At 40.3% G+C, this 19,880-nt stretch overlaps 5 protein-coding genes across 8 annotated transcripts; 3 read left to right on the top strand and 2 right to left on the bottom strand.

Annotated features, from left to right (window-relative positions):
- Positions 1 to 59: 59 nt before the first annotated feature.
- Positions 60 to 1,022, top strand: LOC6625687 (dynein regulatory complex protein 8). Its single transcript, XM_002049777.4, has 4 exons — positions 60 to 210; positions 267 to 504; positions 570 to 780; positions 831 to 1,022. Exons 1-4 carry the CDS (start codon positions 198 to 200, stop codon positions 924 to 926), a joined length of 558 nt encoding a protein of 185 aa, XP_002049813.2. The 5' UTR covers positions 60 to 197; the 3' UTR covers positions 927 to 1,022.
- Positions 1,023 to 1,338: 316 nt separating this feature from the next.
- Xbp1 (X box binding protein 1) lies at positions 1,339 to 3,837 on the top strand. Its single transcript, XM_002049776.4, is given in 3 exon segments — positions 1,339 to 1,997; positions 2,060 to 2,357; positions 2,360 to 3,837. Coding segments are annotated over 3 exon segments (1,614 nt in total). The 5' UTR covers positions 1,339 to 1,722; the 3' UTR covers positions 3,401 to 3,837.
- A 536-nt stretch (positions 3,838 to 4,373) lies between these two features.
- Hmg-2 (High mobility group protein 2) lies at positions 4,374 to 6,052 on the top strand. The gene is made up of 2 exons (XM_002049774.4): positions 4,374 to 5,062; positions 5,142 to 6,052. Exons 1-2 carry the CDS (start codon positions 4,638 to 4,640, stop codon positions 5,908 to 5,910), a joined length of 1,194 nt encoding a protein of 397 aa, XP_002049810.1. The 5' UTR covers positions 4,374 to 4,637; the 3' UTR covers positions 5,911 to 6,052.
- Positions 5,933 to 6,937, bottom strand: LOC6626559 (uncharacterized). The gene is made up of 2 exons (XM_002049773.4): positions 6,440 to 6,937; positions 5,933 to 6,384 (listed from the first exon to the last, which is right to left on the bottom strand). Exons 1-2 carry the CDS (start codon positions 6,510 to 6,512, stop codon positions 6,104 to 6,106), a joined length of 354 nt encoding a protein of 117 aa, XP_002049809.1. The 5' UTR covers positions 6,513 to 6,937; the 3' UTR covers positions 5,933 to 6,103.
- A 105-nt stretch (positions 6,938 to 7,042) lies between these two features.
- On the bottom strand, positions 7,043 to 18,821 carry LOC6626558 (macoilin-2). Of its 4 annotated transcripts, none has more exons than XM_070209905.1 (11): positions 18,669 to 18,820; positions 12,890 to 13,321; positions 11,613 to 11,757; positions 11,415 to 11,541; positions 11,227 to 11,353; positions 10,560 to 11,161; positions 9,997 to 10,287; positions 9,826 to 9,933; positions 9,040 to 9,746; positions 8,782 to 8,974; positions 7,043 to 8,717 (listed from the first exon to the last, which is right to left on the bottom strand). In XM_070209905.1, exons 2-11 carry the CDS (start codon positions 12,967 to 12,969, stop codon positions 8,158 to 8,160), a joined length of 2,940 nt encoding a protein of 979 aa, XP_070066006.1. In that variant the 5' UTR covers positions 12,970 to 13,321; positions 18,669 to 18,820; the 3' UTR covers positions 7,043 to 8,157. The 4 variants fall into 4 exon arrangements, with proteins under 4 accessions (XP_070066006.1, XP_070066005.1, XP_070066004.1 ...); XM_070209904.1 differs by having other exon boundaries at positions 9,040 to 9,749; XM_070209903.1 differs by having other exon boundaries at positions 9,826 to 10,287; positions 18,669 to 18,821.
- Positions 18,822 to 19,880: the final 1,059 nt, after the last annotated feature.

The following is a 19,880-nucleotide window of genomic DNA, read 5'->3' on the forward strand; positions in this document are numbered from 1 at the left end:
CTGTTAAAATAAATTACGACAAACACAGCAAGCATGTAGAATTAAACATTTTTAATTACAACAAAATGTATAAGTGCAAGAAACTTTCTTGAAACTATTTCTAAAAATTCACTTATGTTTATTTCCAAAATTATTTGTTACCAATTATAAAATAAAAAAAAAAAAAAAAATTAATAAAACTCAAATTTACCGTAAATATGGAAATCGCAAGTAAGTTGCAGTTTAAAATTGTAATGCCTGGCTGAGTAACCAACGGTTGTTACCAGTACCACTTGCCAATGAGCTTGAGGTTCGAATCTCCGAGGCATTCTGCATTTTCGACATTCACGGCGATAAGTATATTGACACGCGAAATGTGGGAAATGTGCTTAGGTTTTTGGGTTGTGTACCAACAGAAAAGGAAGTCAATCAAGTTATTGCAGCCACTGAGTCTGCAGAGAACCCTGGAGAAACGCATTTGCAAAAGTTTATGGCACACCTTTCTCCTTTGCTTATGGATCGAAAGTAAACGAAAATATAATCTATTTTAATACGTATATTATTTTTATGGCCATATATGTAACACACAGAATGGAACCAGCAAGCGCGGAACAAATTTTGGCTGCATTCGAGGTGTTGGATCCAGAAAACAAACGATTTCTTACAAAAGAGTACTTTGGAAAGTTAATGAAAGAGGAAGGAGAACAATTTAACGATGATGAAATGAAGGCTATGTGGCGAGTGGCAATAGACCCAATTACGGAAAATGTACCCTATGTGTTCTATATAAATCAACTAAAGGTATGCTTGTTCGAATTCAATAATACATTTTTAAAATATTATTTAAACAGCACAAAACCACTATTTATGATGTCGCTGAAGTACTCAAGGAGGAGCTCGCTTCTAACGATAAGGAAAAGAAAAAGGAACGCAACCCGATGCCATAAGTGCATGGAGTCTAATTTATTAAGGTATATTGTAAATGATATAAAAATTGAATGTTCGTGAACTTAATATTAAAAGTATATGCTTGTAAAAAATTATTTTTAATAATGTTACACTTAATTACTTATTTATTTAATAATCTAATTCGTCGTAATTTGGATTCTCATCTTACAATTTTTATTTTTGAATAATGCGCATTTCACAAAATTCAATAAAACGTTATCCAAGCAAACCTACTCTTACGGTAGCCAGTAGGTAAGTACAGTAAGTAACGCAGCAAGCCAACACTGGAGCTAGGCTGTTAACAAGAGCTCTGTAAATGTGAATGTTATGTACGCTGTTATGTTAAATAACATTTTGTTTGTCATTCGCTTCTTCTTCCATCTTTTTTTCATGAACCCGACCAGTCAGAAAAAGCCACGTCAGCTTTTTATGCACACCCATTCAGTAAAGTCCACGACATCTTGAATCAGACTTTGCTGCGCAGAATTACAAGGTGATTGAGGAAATTGCGTGAGATTAGGTTGACTAGACCTGGGTAAACATCACAGAGGCAATGAAGAAATCAAAAGCCACAAAGTATATGAAAAACGCAGCCGAAGCAGCAAAAGTGGAAGCAGCGCTTCCAATGGTTTAAGTTAAAGAAAATCAGATAAAATTCAGTGCTCGCGCATATATCACGGAAATAAAGAGCTCCACAAAATGAAATTTTAATTTTTGCAAAAGTCTTGCACGCTCGATCGATAATTAATTGCAACAATAACAACACACACACACACACACGCGCGCATAAACCAAATGGCACCTGTAAACGGAGTGCTTTTATCCAAGTGTGTGCCGCTTGGCACCAACTTGAATCTGAGTGCGTTGCCCAAGCTGCGACCAGCGCCCCTGTCAGCAACCGCGGTGCTGCTCAAGGGTGGCTCTTCGCCGTCCAGCTCGGGCTACGCATCCTCATCCAATAGTGTGGCAGATGAGGAGTCAATGTCAATGGCTTCGAATGCGGCTGCGCCCACGAAGGCCAAAAAGCGTCGACTGGATCACCTGTCCTGGGAGGAGAAAGTTCAGAGAAAGTAAGTTGTGGCGCCAAGCAGGCTAGCCATTTACTTATTGCGTATTTGTGTTTGTTCCTTAGGAAACTGAAGAATCGCGTGGCCGCACAAACCAGCCGGGACCGCAAGAAGGCGCGCATGGAGGAAATGGAATATGAAATCAAGGAACTAACTGAGAAAACGGAAATACTGCAAAACAAATGCGAGAGCTTACAGAGCATTAACGAATCATTGCTAGCCAAGAATCAGAAGCTCGACTCGGAAATGGAGGTATTGCGACAGGAACTTGCCGAAATGAAACAGCTTGCCAAAAAGCACAGCAACAGCAACACAGCTAGCGTCAATGCAAACGCTGAGGGCTGTGTGTCCACACTCACTGGATCTGCAGCATCCAATGCTGACCCTCTGCAGCAGGGTACACAAGTGGACACACAGTCGTCAGCGCATGCCTTGACCTCGAAGAGGTTGCAACAGCAGCTGAAGCAGAGCAACACAACGGCCTCTCTCTGGAGAATTGTGGCGCTCTGCCTTCTATACAAGACATGCTGCTCGTCGACGATGAGGAGTTCGATGCGCGACGCCTCGAAGAGCTGGCCGAAAGTCTCCTCGCAGATATCACAGCAGACCTGGAAACAGGCAGTGGCACATGCGACGAAGCTGCTCCCAAAGATGCAGGCCAGCCAGAGCGATTGCCTGGACCAATGGTGGGGACCACAGCAGAGTGCTTGGAATCCGACAGGCATAGAGCTGATGGCTTAAGCAATGACACCAAAACGCATCCCTTTATAATATGCACACCCACACCTACTAAAAACAACACCGACATCAACAACAGCCCGTGTATGCAGGTGTCACAAATAAATGGAAACCGACAAACAAAAGCTACAGCCACAACGATACCAACAACGACAACAATTTCAGCAGCTGCGTTCCTGCAAAGCGCCACACCCGACACGGTGTACGGCACCTACGATGCTAAAACCAACTCCATCACAATTGTCATGGACGGCGATGCGGTGCCTGTGAACGAGGCAGTCGAGGAAATCTACGGCGAGGGCGTCAGTGCTGGCGAGGACTCTACAGATGTTATCATGAAGTGCCCGCCGCCAGCAACGTCGCCTTCGCAGGTTTACCTCAACGTGATAAACGCCACCGACGACTCGGACGATGAAGCGACCAGCCATCTAAATTTCGAGCCCATTGAGAAGTTCCTTAGCCCGCGCATTAAGGCCATCTCACCGCTGGGCAAATCGCCCGCCCGCTCAATGCATTCGGTCACTTCGGATCATGGCTACGAGTCGGTTATGGGCTCACCAGCATCCACGACTCTGTCCCACTTGGACAACGATATTGCCCTGCCCACAGAAGATGACGATTTCCCCTGGGAGAGCAATTTCGATGAGCTGTTCCCCAGTTTAATATGAGAGGTTCACATGAACTTCAGAGAGGCTTCGTAAATGTTAATTTTTCAAATTGAAAAACCTGTTGGATCATCCAATTCTCTCTCACTCTCTCTTAACTTTGTTAGTTTATGTTTAAATTCTGGCCGGCCGCCCTCATTTTAAGTGCTTTAGCTCGTAGTAAACGCAGTTGTAATTGTTGAAAAGTGGGAAAACCAAAGTTTTTCCATCTCTGTACAGAATTTGTCATCGAAGGCTTTATATGATATTCAACTAAAAAATAGTAGTTGCTAAGCTAATTTGTAAGTTTCTATTTATATTTAACACCTGTCATTCACATAGGCTAATATTTTTGTAATTGTAATACTTCAATGTGCTCAAAGAATTATCCAAAAACATGCAGACCACATTCACATGTATATGAATATTCAAAATATATATAAAGACCACAACGGAAAGAACATATGCTTTTATTTCCCACAAGCCCTACGACTATTGTGCCTCCTATATATGGACAGCTGCACATTTTGTCGTTATCATTTTTTCTATTACAACAACAAAGAGACCTTTGAGGCGGTCAGTAATAATGATAATCACATATCATTAAATAAAGTCTGGATCATGCGGAAATTCTGGTTTATCAACTATTATGTACATTTCCTCATTCTTATTATTGTGACCTAAATAATGCTCCATGTGCGGTTATTTGAATCAGACCTTATTTAATAAAGTGCGCAGTTATGAAATCATACAGTTGGTCGATAATCTGCATCGCGCCACTTTTTATTGACGTCACGCTGTAGACGTAGACGTACGTGAGCACAGAGCTGTCACCCATTCGCAATGACAGTGTTGCATCTGGAACCAAACAATATTTTCGAAAATGAAAAGGTCGTTGTGCAGCCCTGTTATTAACAGCTGTTGTATAACAGATTTTTTTGTATAACATAAGAAAAACATTAAACATATGTTGCAAGGGGAAGGAAGAGCAATTAACGTTTTTGGTTTTTTGCACAAAAACACAACTCTTTAAAAACTCCAAAAAGAAAAGGGCAAGCATTTTATAACAATTTCCCATAGCTGTAATAACTATAAACGTAAAACTAATTCAAAAATATATAAGCCAACGGTTTTAATCAAAGTTGCAAATTAAAATTAATCGATAAAACATAAACAAATGCAAATTCAAGGCACAGCAACTTGAAAGAAACGGAGTCCAGTTACCCCTAAAAACTTATTTTTATAAAATTGTGCCACAAATATGGATAACAAACAGGAAAACAATAGCGTTGAGGCAACTGCAAACGAAAGCGCCGACGCCCCGGTTGAGCTGCCGGCTGCATCCAAGTCCGTGAACGCAGAGGAGGAAAACGATGTGAGTCCGCCAACCGGCAGCAAAGTGACTAAAAAAAAGACTAAACCAAAGGGGAGGAGTCCAGTTGCCGGCAGTGATCTGGATACAGAGCTGAAGAAGCTAACGCAGCGCAGAATCAATGTGGCTGGAGCGCCGAAAATGCCGCTGAATTCATATGTGAGGTTTATGAACGACCGCAGGGAGCAGCTGCGTCGCGAGCATCCGAACCGCACCGCACTGGAGCACACCAAAATGATTGGCGAGGAGTGGCACCAGCTGACCGAAGATCGCAAGGCGCCGTACATGGAAGCGGCAGCCAAGGACAAGGCGCTGTACGTGGAGCGGGCAACTGGGCTTTAATATTCTCATTCCACATCCAACACTCATACATTGTTTTGTCAAAATTTACAGATACCAGGAACAAATGCACAAGTTCCTGAAGGAGCACCCCGAAATTGTGGCAACCGAATTGGCCAAGGCGAAGAAGGCGTTCGACAACAAAAATGCCAGCACATCGAAGGAGAAGGCAACTAACCACAGCAGCAGCAGCAGCGGCATGGATGCAGCCGGCCCAAAGAAATCGATGGTGAAGAGCACAGTAAACAAACAGCAAAGCACACCAACACCACCAGATCCGGACGATATACCCCTGGCCCAAGTGAAGCGTACGCCAACACCATCACCACCAGCACCGCCGGCATTTAGCTCATGCGGTCCGCCGCGTCCATGTGCGGCGGGCGAGATACCCATTTATACGAACGAGTTCATTGAGCACAATCGGAGCACAGAGAATGAGCTGCGTCTGTTGCGCAAGGCCAAAACGGATCTGGAGCAGCAGAATGCAGTGCTGGAACAGCATGTAGACAACACCAAAGCCGGACACGCCAAAGTCATGGGCGAGGTGTCCGAGCTGAAGGATGAGAACGCGCGCTTATCGGCATATATTAAGAATCTGCGACAGAAGATTGTGGCCACCTTGGGTGGCATTACGCTGCCACCAGTGCACCCCGGCGGACTCAACGTGGACAATGTGGACAAGTACATACATCACTTGGCTGGCATGATCAGCAGCAGCAATAGCAGCTCGCCTGCCGCCGGTGAGCAACAGAACAATGCCATGCTGGTGAAGGTGGGAGATCTGCTATCCAAAATGGACACCTCATCCTTGCAAAAACCATAAACTCAAAAAAAAAAAAACATCGTCTGGGGGGCGCAGCAGAGAGAGATGTCTCTGTATTAGTTTAAGTACAATCGTATACATAAATGTTCGTATAGTTTGTGTCTGCATTTGAGAGAGTAGTAAATCCTGCGAATCAAACCAAGTTACACAAATACTTCATTAATTTAAAACAAAACATGAATCGATTAAAAAGCTAAGAGCACTGCAACCTGCGAACCTCTTCGTCATCGTAATCGCAGCTATCATTGCTGCGTGCCGAAAGGCTGCCCATGCTACGATACGAGCCGATGCGCGGAGTACGGCTCAGACTGCGTAGCCCCGGAACAGTATCACCATCGACGGGTTGTCGACGTCGCAGCCACACCTTGCGAACCACATAATAGCTGCCCGCCAGCATTGGTACTAGCATCAGCGGATGGCAGGCAATGCGCAGCACAAACAAAAAGCTGGCCATCATCAGATTGATCAGAGTCTCTGCGGGATGCGCGGTCATCAAATTGAAAATGTGTCTATGCCACGACGGACTTACCCTCGATCAGCCAAATGGTGGCCACTGTGCTAAAAATAGCAGTCGAAACAGCCTGCAGCAAATAATAGATCATTGTGAATATTGGATATGGATTCCCTTGTCGACTGGACTTGTACTGGGTTTTGGTTTGGGATTGGTTTGAAACCAACACACAGCGTGTGGGCTACTAAGTTATTCCGACTGACTGACTGGAGATCACTTTCAACTGTAGCTGCCTTTTGAGGTGTGCTAACACAATAAGAGGGAAAGTATTTTACGATAATTAGTCTTAAATTGAATATCTTCATCCCGTTTCAATATTTCCGATTTGGATTTCATTCTATCAACTACTTGAAATGACTAGGAATAAAGAATATAACATTTAAAATTCCAATCCTGCTCTTATAAGCCAGATATGCCATAAACTCAACTAGTCATATCCAATATCTTGTAAAACAGTATTCAATTAAACTATAATTAATTTTGTTATTTGATAAATTATAAATAAGCTCCAAGGCAGTATTGATAAATAGCTGCATTTTCGTAGATCCTAACTTAAGATATTAGGCATAAATTACAAACAGATTGTAAGAATAACATAATAAGAAAAAGAATACAAATAAGTACTAGCTTCACGCAGTGAAATGGTTTTTTATTAAACAAAATAGTCGTCGTTTTTCGTTTTCTTCGCAATTAAATTCAAGCATTTTCAACTTGCTTATTTTGTTTATAGGAAGAGCAACAAATAAATTAAAACTTAAAAAGAAACTTGGTTGGTTTTTTTTTTTTTTGTTTTGCTTTTCAAAATAGTTAAGTCTACATAATAGGCGTACAATTAAAGTTTATAACAAAAATAATTTAATGAGATAATAAATCAAGGGCGCAGACTTCAAAAATTCCATTGAAAAGGGGCAGAAAATTTGGCAAAAACAAAAATTACGCCAAATTCAAAGGCCATCACTAAAGTTGGTCAACTCTCACAGCGTTTTGTAAATAAGTAGTAAACAGATCTTTTTATCTTTCACTTCATTTCGCTTCTTTTTGCATTTCAAATTAAAAATACAAATTCACATTTGCGTTTTTTCATTCTTATTATTTTTTCAAATGTTTCAAATCAAATCGATCAAAAACTCGCGCAACGAGTCTGCTAAATGTGTATTTTGTATGTGATTCCATGAGCGGATCTTGGTTGGATTAAAAGTTGACAAACCGGATACCAAGTCATTAGCGTTCTTAGTTGGCAATTGATAAAAACGATTGCCATTGATTTGAAATAAGTTTTGATAACGTTTTCAGCAGGTGGAATGACGTTTTTTGCCATATTGGTTGGAGTCAATTACAAAACTTCAATTGATTGCGTATTTGGGAGAAAAAATATTGAGCGCATTCTTAAGACATTTTTGGGAAAACAAAACAACTAACTGGTATCTCGGTATCGGTTGTGTGATTTGAAGTGTTTTGCGATAGTTTCAAAGGTGGTTATGGAAATTGAAAAACGTGTAGTACTGTGTGATACTGTTGTAGTTGTGGGGTGTAAAAGGAAACTGCTTATGCTTAGTACGGACATTCATTATATCATATGCAAACTGATCCATTCGCCTTCTGTTCGACTACTGTAGTCTAAATCAATCGGTTGCTGTTTTCTGTTGCTTTTCATATAAAGTATAATAATCTCAAACTTGTCGTCTCATTAGCTGATGCGAGGATGACGCAGATGATTGCTGTTGGTGCTGCTGGCGTCAGGCATCCGCACCATTGGGATTCATGCCAACGGGCGGCACCACCATCATGTTGCCTGTCTTGGGCGTATAGACACTAGCGTTGGGATCCAGCGTCGATAGACCGCCGCCTCCACCGCCGTTAACCACATTACCGGCAACCACATGTAGCGCGGCTGCCACACTTACGGGCACCATCTGCTGTTGAGAGACGGGCACAACCTGTTGCTGCTGCTGGTGTTGGTGCTGTTGGTGTTGGTGCTGCTGCTGTTGGTGTTGGTGCTGCTGTTGCTGGTGTTGATGCTGTTGCTGTTGATGTTGCTGTTGATGTTGCTGGTGCTGTTGATGTTGCTGGTGCTGCTGATGCTGTTGATACTCTTGCGCAACGCTTAGGCTGAGCATGGGTGAGGACGGGCCAGGTCCGCCCGATTGTAGCGGAGGTGTGTCGTTCATGCGCAGCATACTTCCGCCGGGACCATGTGCTCCCGTGTTCAGACACAGTGTATCCGGCATAACAGCCAGCAGCTGTGCTATCTTGGCCTTGAGATCAATGACCTCATCCTCCTTGGACCGACGATGACCTGGAAGCAAGAAATAGTTGTTTATTACAATCATTCTGAGCTCTTTGCCAAGACAAAAACATACTGTCAGATATTTCTAGCTGGCGCTTGGCCGCGCCCAGAGCCGAGAATAAGTCCAGCTTAACTCTCGTCTCTGCGGATAGATTCTTTTCCAGCGTGGAGTTCTTTTCTTGCATGGAAGCCAGTGCATTCATTAGCATTTCAGCATCCGCCTGCGTGGACTCGCGATTATGTACCTTAACTTCCAACATACGATACTGTAAGGAAAATGGAGCTTAATTATGGCAGTCTATGAAACAAAGAGCCCGCTGGTCCAACTAACCTCTTGCTCGAACTTCCGGCCGTGATCGACGGCCATCTGCTTAGCTTCCTCGGTCTGTTTGAGATCGCTGCGCACTCGCTTCAGCTCCTCGTCCATTTGCTGGCGACGCTGCTTGCATTGGACGCTGCACTCAGGACGTGCAGCCTTCTCCTCGGCGGCCTTGCGTGCTTTTTTCTCGTTAGCTAGCTGAGCGTCAAGGGATTGCTTCTGGCGGCGCTCCTCGTTGAGACGCCGCTCCACAGTCTGCAGACTGAGCATATCGGCATGGCGTGCATTGTTGAGCTCCTGTATGCGCTTCTCAAGCTCATCGCACTCCTTTTGCTTGGCCTGCAAACTGGACTTGCTGGTCAGATTCACGTCAAGCTTTTGGCGCAGTTCGTTTTCGATTTGCTTCATATGGCTTATTTCGGCGCGATATTTCTTAACGTCGGCCTCCAGCTTGAGACACGTTTCGCATATCTTGGATACCACTTTGCTGGCCATGTGCGATATGGCGGCAGCGGTTGCATTGCTCGATGTTGAGCTGGCCGACGACGATACGGAGCTGGCGTCATTGTTGTTGTTGTTGTTGCTGCTGTTATTGTTGTTATTACTGGTATTAGTTACTGCAGCAGGTGCGGCAGCAGCTGCAGTCTCTTTATGCTGCGACTGCTGCTGGCTATGATTGTCTTTGGCTGAGTTGTCCTTCTTACCGCGATTGCGGCGGCCTGCTGGACAAGAGGGTGAGAGAGAGAGTTTTATAAAACCTTGGCCAATCACTTAGTATATTCAATTTAGGGCACTTACCTTTCGGCGCCTTCTCTACTTGAGGCACTGGTTCCGCAGCGGCCGCTGCCTCATCTGTCTCGAACTGCAGGACGTTGCCGTTGCTGACAGCATTGTGCGTCTTTTTGTCTGCAAGCAAGGGGGCGATATCAATTTGCTTCGAATAAAGCGTTTTCTTTTTGTTCAATGCACCCTGTTTGTCCTTTGCCCCCTGTTGCTGCTGCTGTTGTTGTTGCTGTTGTTGTTGTTGTTGTTGTTGATAGTTGCTATTGCTACTATCCCAGTCTGACTTCTCCTTATTACTTGATGTGGTTGCATTGCCATCCACTTGCTGATAGCTGTTGCTGTTGCTATTCTTTCCGCCATGCCGCGTGCTATTGTTGTGCTCATTGTCGGCTGCATCGCCTTTGTTGCGATGCTTTTCCTTGTCCATGCTACGCCGATGATTCCTTGAGCCACCGCCAGCATGACCATTTGAGGTTGCTGCAAGCATAGATGCAAAAACATTGACTTATAAATAGAATATTATTGATTTTCAGCAATTTTTTTCCTGTGTCTATATTTACACGGAAATAGGCACCATGGCCATGTGGTTGCCAGGAGTTTTGTTATTGTTGATAACACGGCATAAATACGTATATATGAATGTATACATACACGATTAAAGGCATATGGATAAGCCGTACAAATTTTGGAATGTTTTACGAATATTGGAAGCGTTAAGCTATCGAAAGTAATGCTAATAAATGCTGCACCTGTTGTTGTCGCTGCTGCTAATGTTGCTGCATTTGATTGCCTGGCTGTTGCCGAGGCCGATGTGTTAGTGGACGATGACGGAGATGCTGGCGATGATGAGGAAGCTGCTGCAGCGGCTATTGCTGATGCCGTTGCTGCAGTCATTGTGCTGCTGTCGCTGGTACTGTTATCCTTGGTGTGATGACTGCTGCTGCTGTTGTTGTTATTGTTGTTGTTGTTGTTATGGTGATGATGATGATGATGATTATTATTGCTGCCACTGCTGCCGGCGCCGCCGCCATGATGATGATCGTGATGATTTTGTGCTTGTGCTGCAGATGCCAAAATACCATTCGCCTGGGATGTGGACGATGTGGTCAGCGCTGCCGGCGCCCCTCCGGTGCCATTGGGCACAACGACTGCACTGTTGGCTGCAGCGCTCACAACTGTGGCACCTGCTATCTGTGCCTCTTCGGTAGCCTCCTCGGCAGGCAGCGCCTGCTGCAGTAGCTGCATATAGAACTCATTCTCTTTTGCCACTTCGCGCTGCTTGCGCTGGCGCATACGATAGCCTACGTAGCTTTTAAAGCCAAACCCGAGCGTTACCACCGGATAGCCAATGCTAAAGAAAAGACAGGCGTTCAGCTTAAGCAAAAGGGGAAACTGCATCACTCGCTCGATACTCACCAATGCGCTGCAAAAGGTCGGCATAGATCTAAATGCGGCATATGTCGACTGTCTTTCCATCGTATGCCCACCTCCAGATAGACAAACAACATCCAGAGTATTATAGTCGGCAAACAAATGCCCTTATCTGCAACAAGTTGATAACATAGCGAATATTTAAACAAAAACAATATTATTATTTAACGCACCTGTATGCCAAACGTACTGCACCCAGACGTATGTGCTGGCTGCAAAAAGCAGCCAATGTACGGGTATGAAGAACAAACACACCAGATCCGATGTTATTGCAATGCACACAAAAAGCACAGAAAATGCCTGCAGCAAGTCAATGTAAAACCAAATTAATATTATAAAGTTTTGCAAAGCCGCACAAGCAATTCATTTACCAGTCCCTTGTACTTGAAGGAATCATGCACGGAGCGGAGCAGCAGCCAGAAAGGCCACAGGAATTCAAATCGGAACATGAACATAAAATCGGCCACCATCACAATGGCCCAAAGTATGAGAAATTTCATGTATAAAACAGTTGTGCTGCAAAAAAAAAAAAAATCAGAAAAATTCGATTAGACAGTATTCTTATTTGAAAAACTCAAAGCTAGATATTTGAATCAAAGCTCACGAACACAAAATACATAGATATTTTGATTAACACTTGATTAATCCATCAATAACTTGATCAAACCGAATTTTCACGCTCAATTAAGACCTTCAAACACATTTGACATCAACATCAGGCAAATCACTGAATTAATTATCTAACTCAATTGGCTCGCGGCTACAAACAGCATCGAATATATATATATATATATATATATATGCATTACATGCATGCATAATGAAACAAAGAAACATGTAAAATCAGAATGTAAACAAACAAATAAATACGTAATAAAACCAGAAGCAGAGGAATACCCCGAAGAATCCATTAACCAAATAATTAAATAATATTATGAGCTGTGAGTTTTAACTGAATTCGCACGGTCCAAACCCTTTAATTTTCTTAATTCTGCAAGTTTTTAGTTTTATTTTTTAACTATTTCAACTTTGTCCTTTTTTAATCAATTTGCGTTTTTTTTTTTAGTTAATATTCGATGTGTAAAATTCATTCGGCTCTTTTATTTGTAAGCAATCGTAATTTTACAGGGCATTTGCTAGTCGATTCGTTAACAACATTGCTCCTATCGGAGCCAATTTTTGATTTTTTAGAATGTTGATAAACCAAAATAAACTTGACTTTACGTAGCCTAATACAAGTTTGTTGTGAACCAACCAAATCTAGAATAATATATTACGCGATGAGTGTGGTATGCGTAACAGCGCGATAAACTGGATAGGTTTGTACACGTATGTACATGTATGCATATGCATGTATGTGTTGTTTAATGTGTACAAGTGCGAAAGTGTGCGTACTAGAGTTGGGCGCGTGTCGTATTTTGTCTTCGTGACACGCTCAAATCAACACGAAGAGCTTGCTAAGAAATGCATTTACATTAGCTCCACTGCAAAGCAACAGTTTTTCCAGTGTTGGTAAAATCTTCGGAATCGGACAATTCTAACACGCGCCTAACTCTTATACGAAATGTTCAAATATGGGAAAATATGCCACACGCACTCATCTCTAATACGCACGTACATTAGAACTTGTTAATATTTTAACACTTACCTGCCATACATGCCCTCTGTGATTTTGTTGCGCTTCATTGGGCGACGTAATTTGCCACAATCCGCATTGCGTCGCTTCATTTTTGCTGCACGCTTTATTCAATTTTCGATTTAAGAACTTTTGTTTATTATGTTTGTTTGCGTTCGGTGTGTAACTTTAGCCTGATTATTTGATTGATTAAATGTTCGGACGCTTTTCGCACTGCGCTCACTTTAAACTTAATTTATCAGATTGACGATCTGCTGGCAATTATTTAATTATGCTGGGGGTCGCGATACTTTTTGTTTTAATTGTTGCTTCTGCTGTTGCTGTTTCTGCTGCTGTTGGCGTTGACGTTGTCGACATCGATATGGCTGCTGCCGGCGCGGCATTTCCTCACATCTCACGCGTACGCAAAATTTACCTCCCGCTGAGCCGGCTTTCAGTTCTTAACTGCAAATACACACACACATACACACACACATATGCGTGAACATAAGCGGGGCGAAAAAAAAAGAACGTGAATACATTGTAATTCTCTTCAAGTGTGAGCATGATTTAACATTTTTACATACACATGTATGTATTGTGCATACATATATATTCTATAAGATTTAATTCATTTATAGTATCATTGCATTTTAGGCAACAAACTGTCAACGTCGAAGGCATGCGACGCTTTTATTTATTTATTTAAAGACTATTTTTAAGCAAACTTATTTCTTTCGTGTTGTCGTGCGTTAATCGCTGATTTTACTATAGTTATTGTTGTTGTTGTTGTTGGTATTGATGCTGCTTGAGTGAGTGCAAGTGTGGGCGTTGCAGTTGGTGTTGAAATGCGGTCAAGCTATTTAGTATACGAAAATAATCACATTTAGCTATGCCCGAATTACAACATTTAACATTTAGCGTCGCTGCAAAACAACAAAAAAAAAAAAAAAAAACATCTAATGCAAACTGTTCTAATAGAGATCAGCTGCAGTAGCTGCATGAGAGAAAGAGAGATAGTAGAAGTTAACTGTTAAATGGCCCGCAATCGTATATCGATTTTTATTGCAATGTGAGCACTCTGCACAGCTGCTCCTCACAGCTCCTCCACATTTAACAGAACAGTTGACATTCAACTTGAAAGCGCAACGGACGAAACAACTGATCACACAAATAAATATAAAATGCAACAAAAAAGCAAACTGAACATGTGCTGCTGCCCATGCATATGTGTAAACAATACTTGTGTTTTCGTTTTCTAGTATATTCGCGTAAAAGGCTGCCAAGCTAAATAGCAATAACAGCACCAGATTTACACGTTGACTCGAGCACGCCAGCAAAAAGCTGTATGTGGACCCTTTCAAATAGCCGCTAGGGTCATAAAAGGCGCGCATTAGCCAAGTTTCTATTCCGAAAGGCAAACATTGGATTGGCAGACTGTCATATAATAATATTTATAATTGTAAGACAATTGTTTCAGCATCATTTTTTAAAAACGCAAACAAGGAACATATAAAATAAAAAACAAGAGTATTTTTATAGAACAGCGTATTGACTTTCAAAAAAAAAAAAAAAAAAAGAAACGTTATTCTAGTATTTTCCATTCCCATATCTATGACAAAACTGAACAGACTTCTTGGTTTGGTTTATCGCTTTAATTTTAATTGAAGTGTTTAATTATATTTACTTTCAATTCCTATATTTAATCTGGCGAAATTCGAAAATAATTAATTTAGCTTCCCGTTCCCAGTTGATAAGATATCTATTGAAAGCAACTGTCATACTGATATATGCACACACACACACACATACATATGTTCATTCGCTCAGTGCCGATGCTGCTGTTTTCCAACTCAGCGAATTTGTCGAATGTATTTAATACTGTCTGGTTTAGACATTTTATGGAGGGATGCCACCTCTAGATCAAGCGGGATATTGCATATGTATGTAAGCGTCTACACACACTCTCACACATATGTAAAAAGTGGAGATGGAAAGAAGCGGCAACTGCACGCGCCTCAACATGTGGATGCTGCCCGGTGACTTGAATGATTGTTTTACTCTCGCACAGACACAGACGCAAACGCACATACTCACACGTTCAATCCTTTTTATATTGTCGACACACAGCGCCTGCGCTGAACACACACACACACAGACACACACACACACACTCACTCATTTGAACGGAAGCGGAACTACAGTATGTCAATAAAGTGTTTTTACTAACAAAAAAAAACTAATTTTTTGGGTTTAGTTGAAAATAAATGTACCTAAAAGTGAGAATTTTTTTTCAATTATAATTTATTTCGATTCTATATTTCTCCTAGAACTTAATGGCAAAAAGAATTGTTAAATAACATTACCCAAACATTTTATAAAATTAAAAAACTAAAAACATTCACATTTTATGCTGTCAATAAAGTGTTTTTACAGCTACGGTAAATTGTTTTGCCGTTCTCTTTTGGGTGATCCCGTTAGATTTGGGCCCATGCGTTTTGGCTTCTCTTGTGTCTTCGACTTTTCTTGTCATTTTCTATTGCAATTTATAACGTTTTGCTTTAATTTTATGAAAAATAAAATGCCAGGAAAAAGAACAACTTTTGAAGTCGCTCAGCTGGTGTATTATAACCATCAGATGGGACGTCAAGTCTCGGAACTGGCTGATATGTTTAATTTATCAAAAGCAACGATATACAACATATTAAACAGAGCCAATAAGGAAGATAGGCTAGAGGCAAAGCCAGTATGTGGTCGACCCTGCAAAATTTCTGACAGAGATAAGCGAAAAATTCTGAGAAAAATTGAGAAAAATCCACAAATTTCGCTTAGGGATATTGCTCAGGAGTTCAAGGAAGAAAGTGGTGTTGATGTGTCACATGAAACTGTCCGAAAATTACTGAATTCCAATGACTACACATCACGAGTTGCCAGGAAAAAACCTCTACTATCGGCGGCGAATATTTTGAAGCGGCTATCGTTCGCTCAAGTCCATGTAAATAGTTCGAACGATTTTTGGAGTAACGTCATATTCTGTGACGAAAGCAAGATGATGCTATTCTACAACGATGGGCCATCCAGAGTCTGGAGAAAGCCACTAACAGCGTTGGAAAACCGCAATATTATTCCAACCGTTAAATTCGGAAAACTATCAGTGATGGTGTGGGGGTGTATTTCGAGCAAGGGTGTAGGAGATTTGACCTTCATTGAGAATACCATGGATGCTAGACAATATCTGAGCATTTTACAGACACATCTCGTCAGTAGTGCACAGAAATTTGGATTCTATGAGGACAATAAGCCAATTTTTAAATTTTACCAGGACAATGACCCGAAGCATAAAGCTCATATGGTAAGAGTTTGGCTGTTGTACAACTGTGGAAAGGTGTTAGACACTCCACCACAAAGTCCAGATATGAATCCAATAGAAAATGTGTGGTCATATTTGAAAAAAAAAGTCGCAAAGCGGAGTCCAAAATCAAAAACTGATTTAAAAGCTGCTGTACTGGAAGAATGGCAGAAGATTCCAGAAACATACATACAAAACCTTATTGTTTCAATGAAACGGCGATTGCAGGCTGTATGTGACGCTAATGGCAGCCACACAAAGTATTAAAAAAAAATATTCCTGTTTTTTTAACATTGTTATTTAGTAATAAAGTTTCGTGTAAAAACACTTTATTGACAGCATAAAATTTGAATGTTTTTAGTTTTTTAATTTTATAAAATGTTTGGGTAATGTTATTTAACAATTCTTTTTGCCATTAAGTTCTAGGAAAAATATAGAATCGAAATAAATTAGAATTGAAAAAAAATTCTCACTTTTAGGTACATTTATTTTCAACTAAACCCAAAAAATTAGTTTTTTTTCGTTAGTCAAAACACTTTATTGACATACTGTACATATGTATGCAGATTTAAAGGAAACAGCTTCACAGCCAGAAAAACCATCCTTGCGCATGTGTATGCTTGTGTGCGTGCGTTTGTGGCTGTATGGGATTGTATACATACATATAAGGTAAAACGTTTATAAATAGCATCCAAAAGTGGAGCGCATTATGCGAGTGTCCGAAACTGACACAGCGAGCAACGGTAACGGAAACTGAGCTTACTGATGACGTCTGGCTTCATACAAATATACATACGCACACGAGCATGTATGTGCGCATAGATGTGCTAATACATCTGTACATATGCAAATAGAGATGGTAAATCTATTGACGGATAGGTAGCAAAGCAACTGCACTTTGAATAATTTGATATGGATGTCATTAGCGAAGATTCTATTGCTTAAAAATCAGTTTGTAGCAAAAGTACGGAAGCGTGTTTTTTTATATGCTTTTTCATACAAACATTTTGCGTATTTAGATATAAATTGTAGTTTTGCACAAATGTCACGGTAACCCCATCACTTTAAGAAGAAAATCTGTTTGCTGTCGCTTATTGACGGACATTTTAAACCAAATACACACACGCGCACATAAAAAGAAACAAGCTTAACATTCTGTTATTGCACTGTAAAGTCCTGTGTAAGTAATTAGGATGTCTGCACTTTCTAGCTGCAAACATACACAACTGCACACACACACGCATACAAGAACTGTAGCGATAAAATTGTCACTGATCATGAATGTACAGCTGTTTTAGGCGACATAGGCAGAACCAAAACACAGACTAATGAACTTTTAGGCATACATACATACATACATAAGTATGTGTAAAATGTCTTTGATATTATTTCGCCTTAGTTGAGCGCAATGCGATTATTTCATACTTATTTTCGTTTATATTTTTGTTGATTGTTTTTCAGTATGAATGTTGGCACTTGGGTGCAATAGTCTTTATTAATTTCACATTAATTAATTGACGCCGGTGTCGATTTGATAATAGTCGAGCTAACAGTGTAATCACCTTGATTGAATAATATATATGTATATGGCATAAACAAAATATCAGCTTGTCGTTTGCATTAAATATACAAAATACCAAGTGTAGCCAGGTAACAGCAACAATAACAACGACCGCGAAGGCAGCACTAAACGAAAAGTTGTTCAACATACACAGCGGACTGTGTGGACAGTCTGCGGCTGTTTCAGTGGGATGGGGATGGGGATGGCTGTTGAACAGCATCCACATCTGCAGACGAAAAGCAACAAGAGAGCGCGCTTACAGGAAAAGAAATAAGGATGCTGCTCCTGGATGTCGCAGCCAGCTGCCGACGTCGTCAGCGGTTACGTTGCTTTTTCGCATTACATTCATGCACACACATATACAGCAGCCTGAATGCGTGTATGAGTATGTATGTGTGGTTTGTTGGCGGCGGTCCCTATGTATGCACATACATATATATATATATCAATGTACATTTTTCACACTCTGAACACACGCGCGCGCTCCTTTATGTATGTATGCATGCCTATATTCAAATACACACATCCATGCATGTTTCTACATGCACAGAAATGTTTTTTTTTTTTTAATATAGCATACAATTTCACAAGATTTGTGTATATTTTTTGCTCTGCTCTGCTCTCTCTCTCTCTCTCACTCTCACTATTGCAGCATCCACTGTATTATCGACAATTAAATAGAGTGGCTAACGTGTTCCGCAATGACTTTTAACACTCTTGTATATGGATGTTTTATAAAATTTTGCACATTTCTTACAAACAGCCACACATGTACACATATGCACATGTGTATCCACGTACGTATATGTATGCGTATACTCGTGTGGGTAAATTCTTTGGCACAGAGAAACCAAATTTTTCTTTTGCACGTCGCTCAGCGTTGTTTGGAGTTAAATACATACAGTTAGAGAGTTTTATCGTATATCAGTAGTCTTATTTGCAGTCCATTAATTTTTTAAAACATTCATAGATATTATTGATTAGCTTTTTTACGTTTTTTACCGAATCGAAAATTCACGCTCTAAAATGACGCGCACACACACATATATGTGCAAAGACTTTTTTATTTATGAAAAATACCAAACAGAAATGTTAATTAACATAACAGATACATAACATTAACATTAAAATTTGGCGAATCGTTTTTAACAGAAGCCGATTTTTTTCGAGAAAAAATTGTTTTTATGCACGAACCAGATCAATAGTTATTTTAAATATAAAAATGCAAATTGTTGAACATTTAAAAAAAAGATATTCCATTCAATTTTATGTTTTTGTAAGGCCCAACTGTGTTACCCACCAAATTTGAACCAAACTATCGCTACTCTAACTATCGATAGATATAGGATATTAAACCAAAAGCTTACAACATGCTCAAAAAGCTGGTATGATAATAATGCAAAACACGTTACAAGTGTTGTAAATCACAATATTGAAAGGCAACTCTTGTCAACGGAAACGATAATATGGTTGTTGGCCTAACCTCAAATTTAAATGTTAATAATAAAAATATCAGTTATCTCAACGTAGCTAAATAAATGGAAGGGGTCTCTAAAACTTATTCTTATGCTAATTTTGTAATAATCTTAAATAAAGTCTTTTATTGATTAGATATCCATAAAGTAACCAAAAATATGTCTAGGTGTAGCGCAAAAGGAACTCCATTGCCAAATTCGTTTTACTAAAATTAAAGAATAAATGTATCTTTGGGTTACCGAAGTTAAAGTTACAAAATCTCGGGTGTCGTATAATCGTTGGGAGCTATATGAGAATTTGAAAATAGGTTTTAAATAATGTTTTACGGTAATGTTTAGGGTTTACTTGTACGCATACAAACACACGTATTTAAGTCAACTGTCAGTTTTTGTTTTTTTTTTTTTATTAATAGTATTGATAATATTTTCATATTTAGATTGTACATTATTATATCTGTACTTATAATCTGCATATAAGAAACGATTTGTGTTAAATACCTGCTTAAAATTATATACATAACAAAATAATAAACATTTCAAGCGTGGCTGTTTTCTCTGTCTATCAATTTCGTCCATACATTTTATTCTCTAATTATTTGCTACAGTTTGTTCCATTGCGCCTTTAACTGTATCTGATAA

The sequence above is a fragment of the Drosophila virilis genome, chromosome 5, assembly GCF_030788295.1.
Source record: "Drosophila virilis strain 15010-1051.87 chromosome 5, Dvir_AGI_RSII-ME, whole genome shotgun sequence".
In the NCBI taxonomy this organism is placed as follows: domain Eukaryota; kingdom Metazoa; phylum Arthropoda; class Insecta; order Diptera; family Drosophilidae; genus Drosophila; species Drosophila virilis.

Excerpts from the sequence above, each read along its gene's own strand:
- Hmg-2 (XM_002049774.4), top strand. The coding sequence starts at position 4,638 with ATGGATAACAAACAGGAAAACAATAGCGTTGAGGCAACTGCAAACGAA. Across the intron at positions 5,063-5,141 it reads GCAGCCAAGGACAAGGCGCT|ATACCAGGAACAAATGCACA; the intron begins GTACGTGGAGCG and ends CAAAATTTACAG.
- LOC6626559 (XM_002049773.4), bottom strand. The coding sequence starts at position 6,512 with ATGATCTATTATTTGCTGCAGGCTGTTTCGACTGCTATTTTTAGCACA. Across the intron at positions 6,385-6,439 it reads CACCATTTGGCTGATCGAGG|AGACTCTGATCAATCTGATG; the intron begins GTAAGTCCGTCG and ends CGCATCCCGCAG.
- LOC6626558 (XM_032436972.2), bottom strand. The coding sequence starts at position 12,969 with ATGAAGCGACGCAATGCGGATTGTGGCAAATTACGTCGCCCAATGAAG. Across the intron at positions 11,758-12,889 it reads ACAGAGGGCATGTATGGCAG|CACAACTGTTTTATACATGA; the intron begins GTAAGTGTTAAA and ends TTTTTTTTGCAG. Across the intron at positions 10,288-10,559 it reads AGCAGCAGCGACAACAACAG|CAACCTCAAATGGTCATGCT; the intron begins GTGCAGCATTTA and ends CTATGCTTGCAG.
- LOC6625687 (XM_002049777.4), top strand. Across the intron at positions 505-569 it reads CCTTTGCTTATGGATCGAAA|AATGGAACCAGCAAGCGCGG; the intron begins GTAAACGAAAAT and ends TGTAACACACAG. Across the intron at positions 781-830 it reads TCTATATAAATCAACTAAAG|CACAAAACCACTATTTATGA; the intron begins GTATGCTTGTTC and ends TTATTTAAACAG.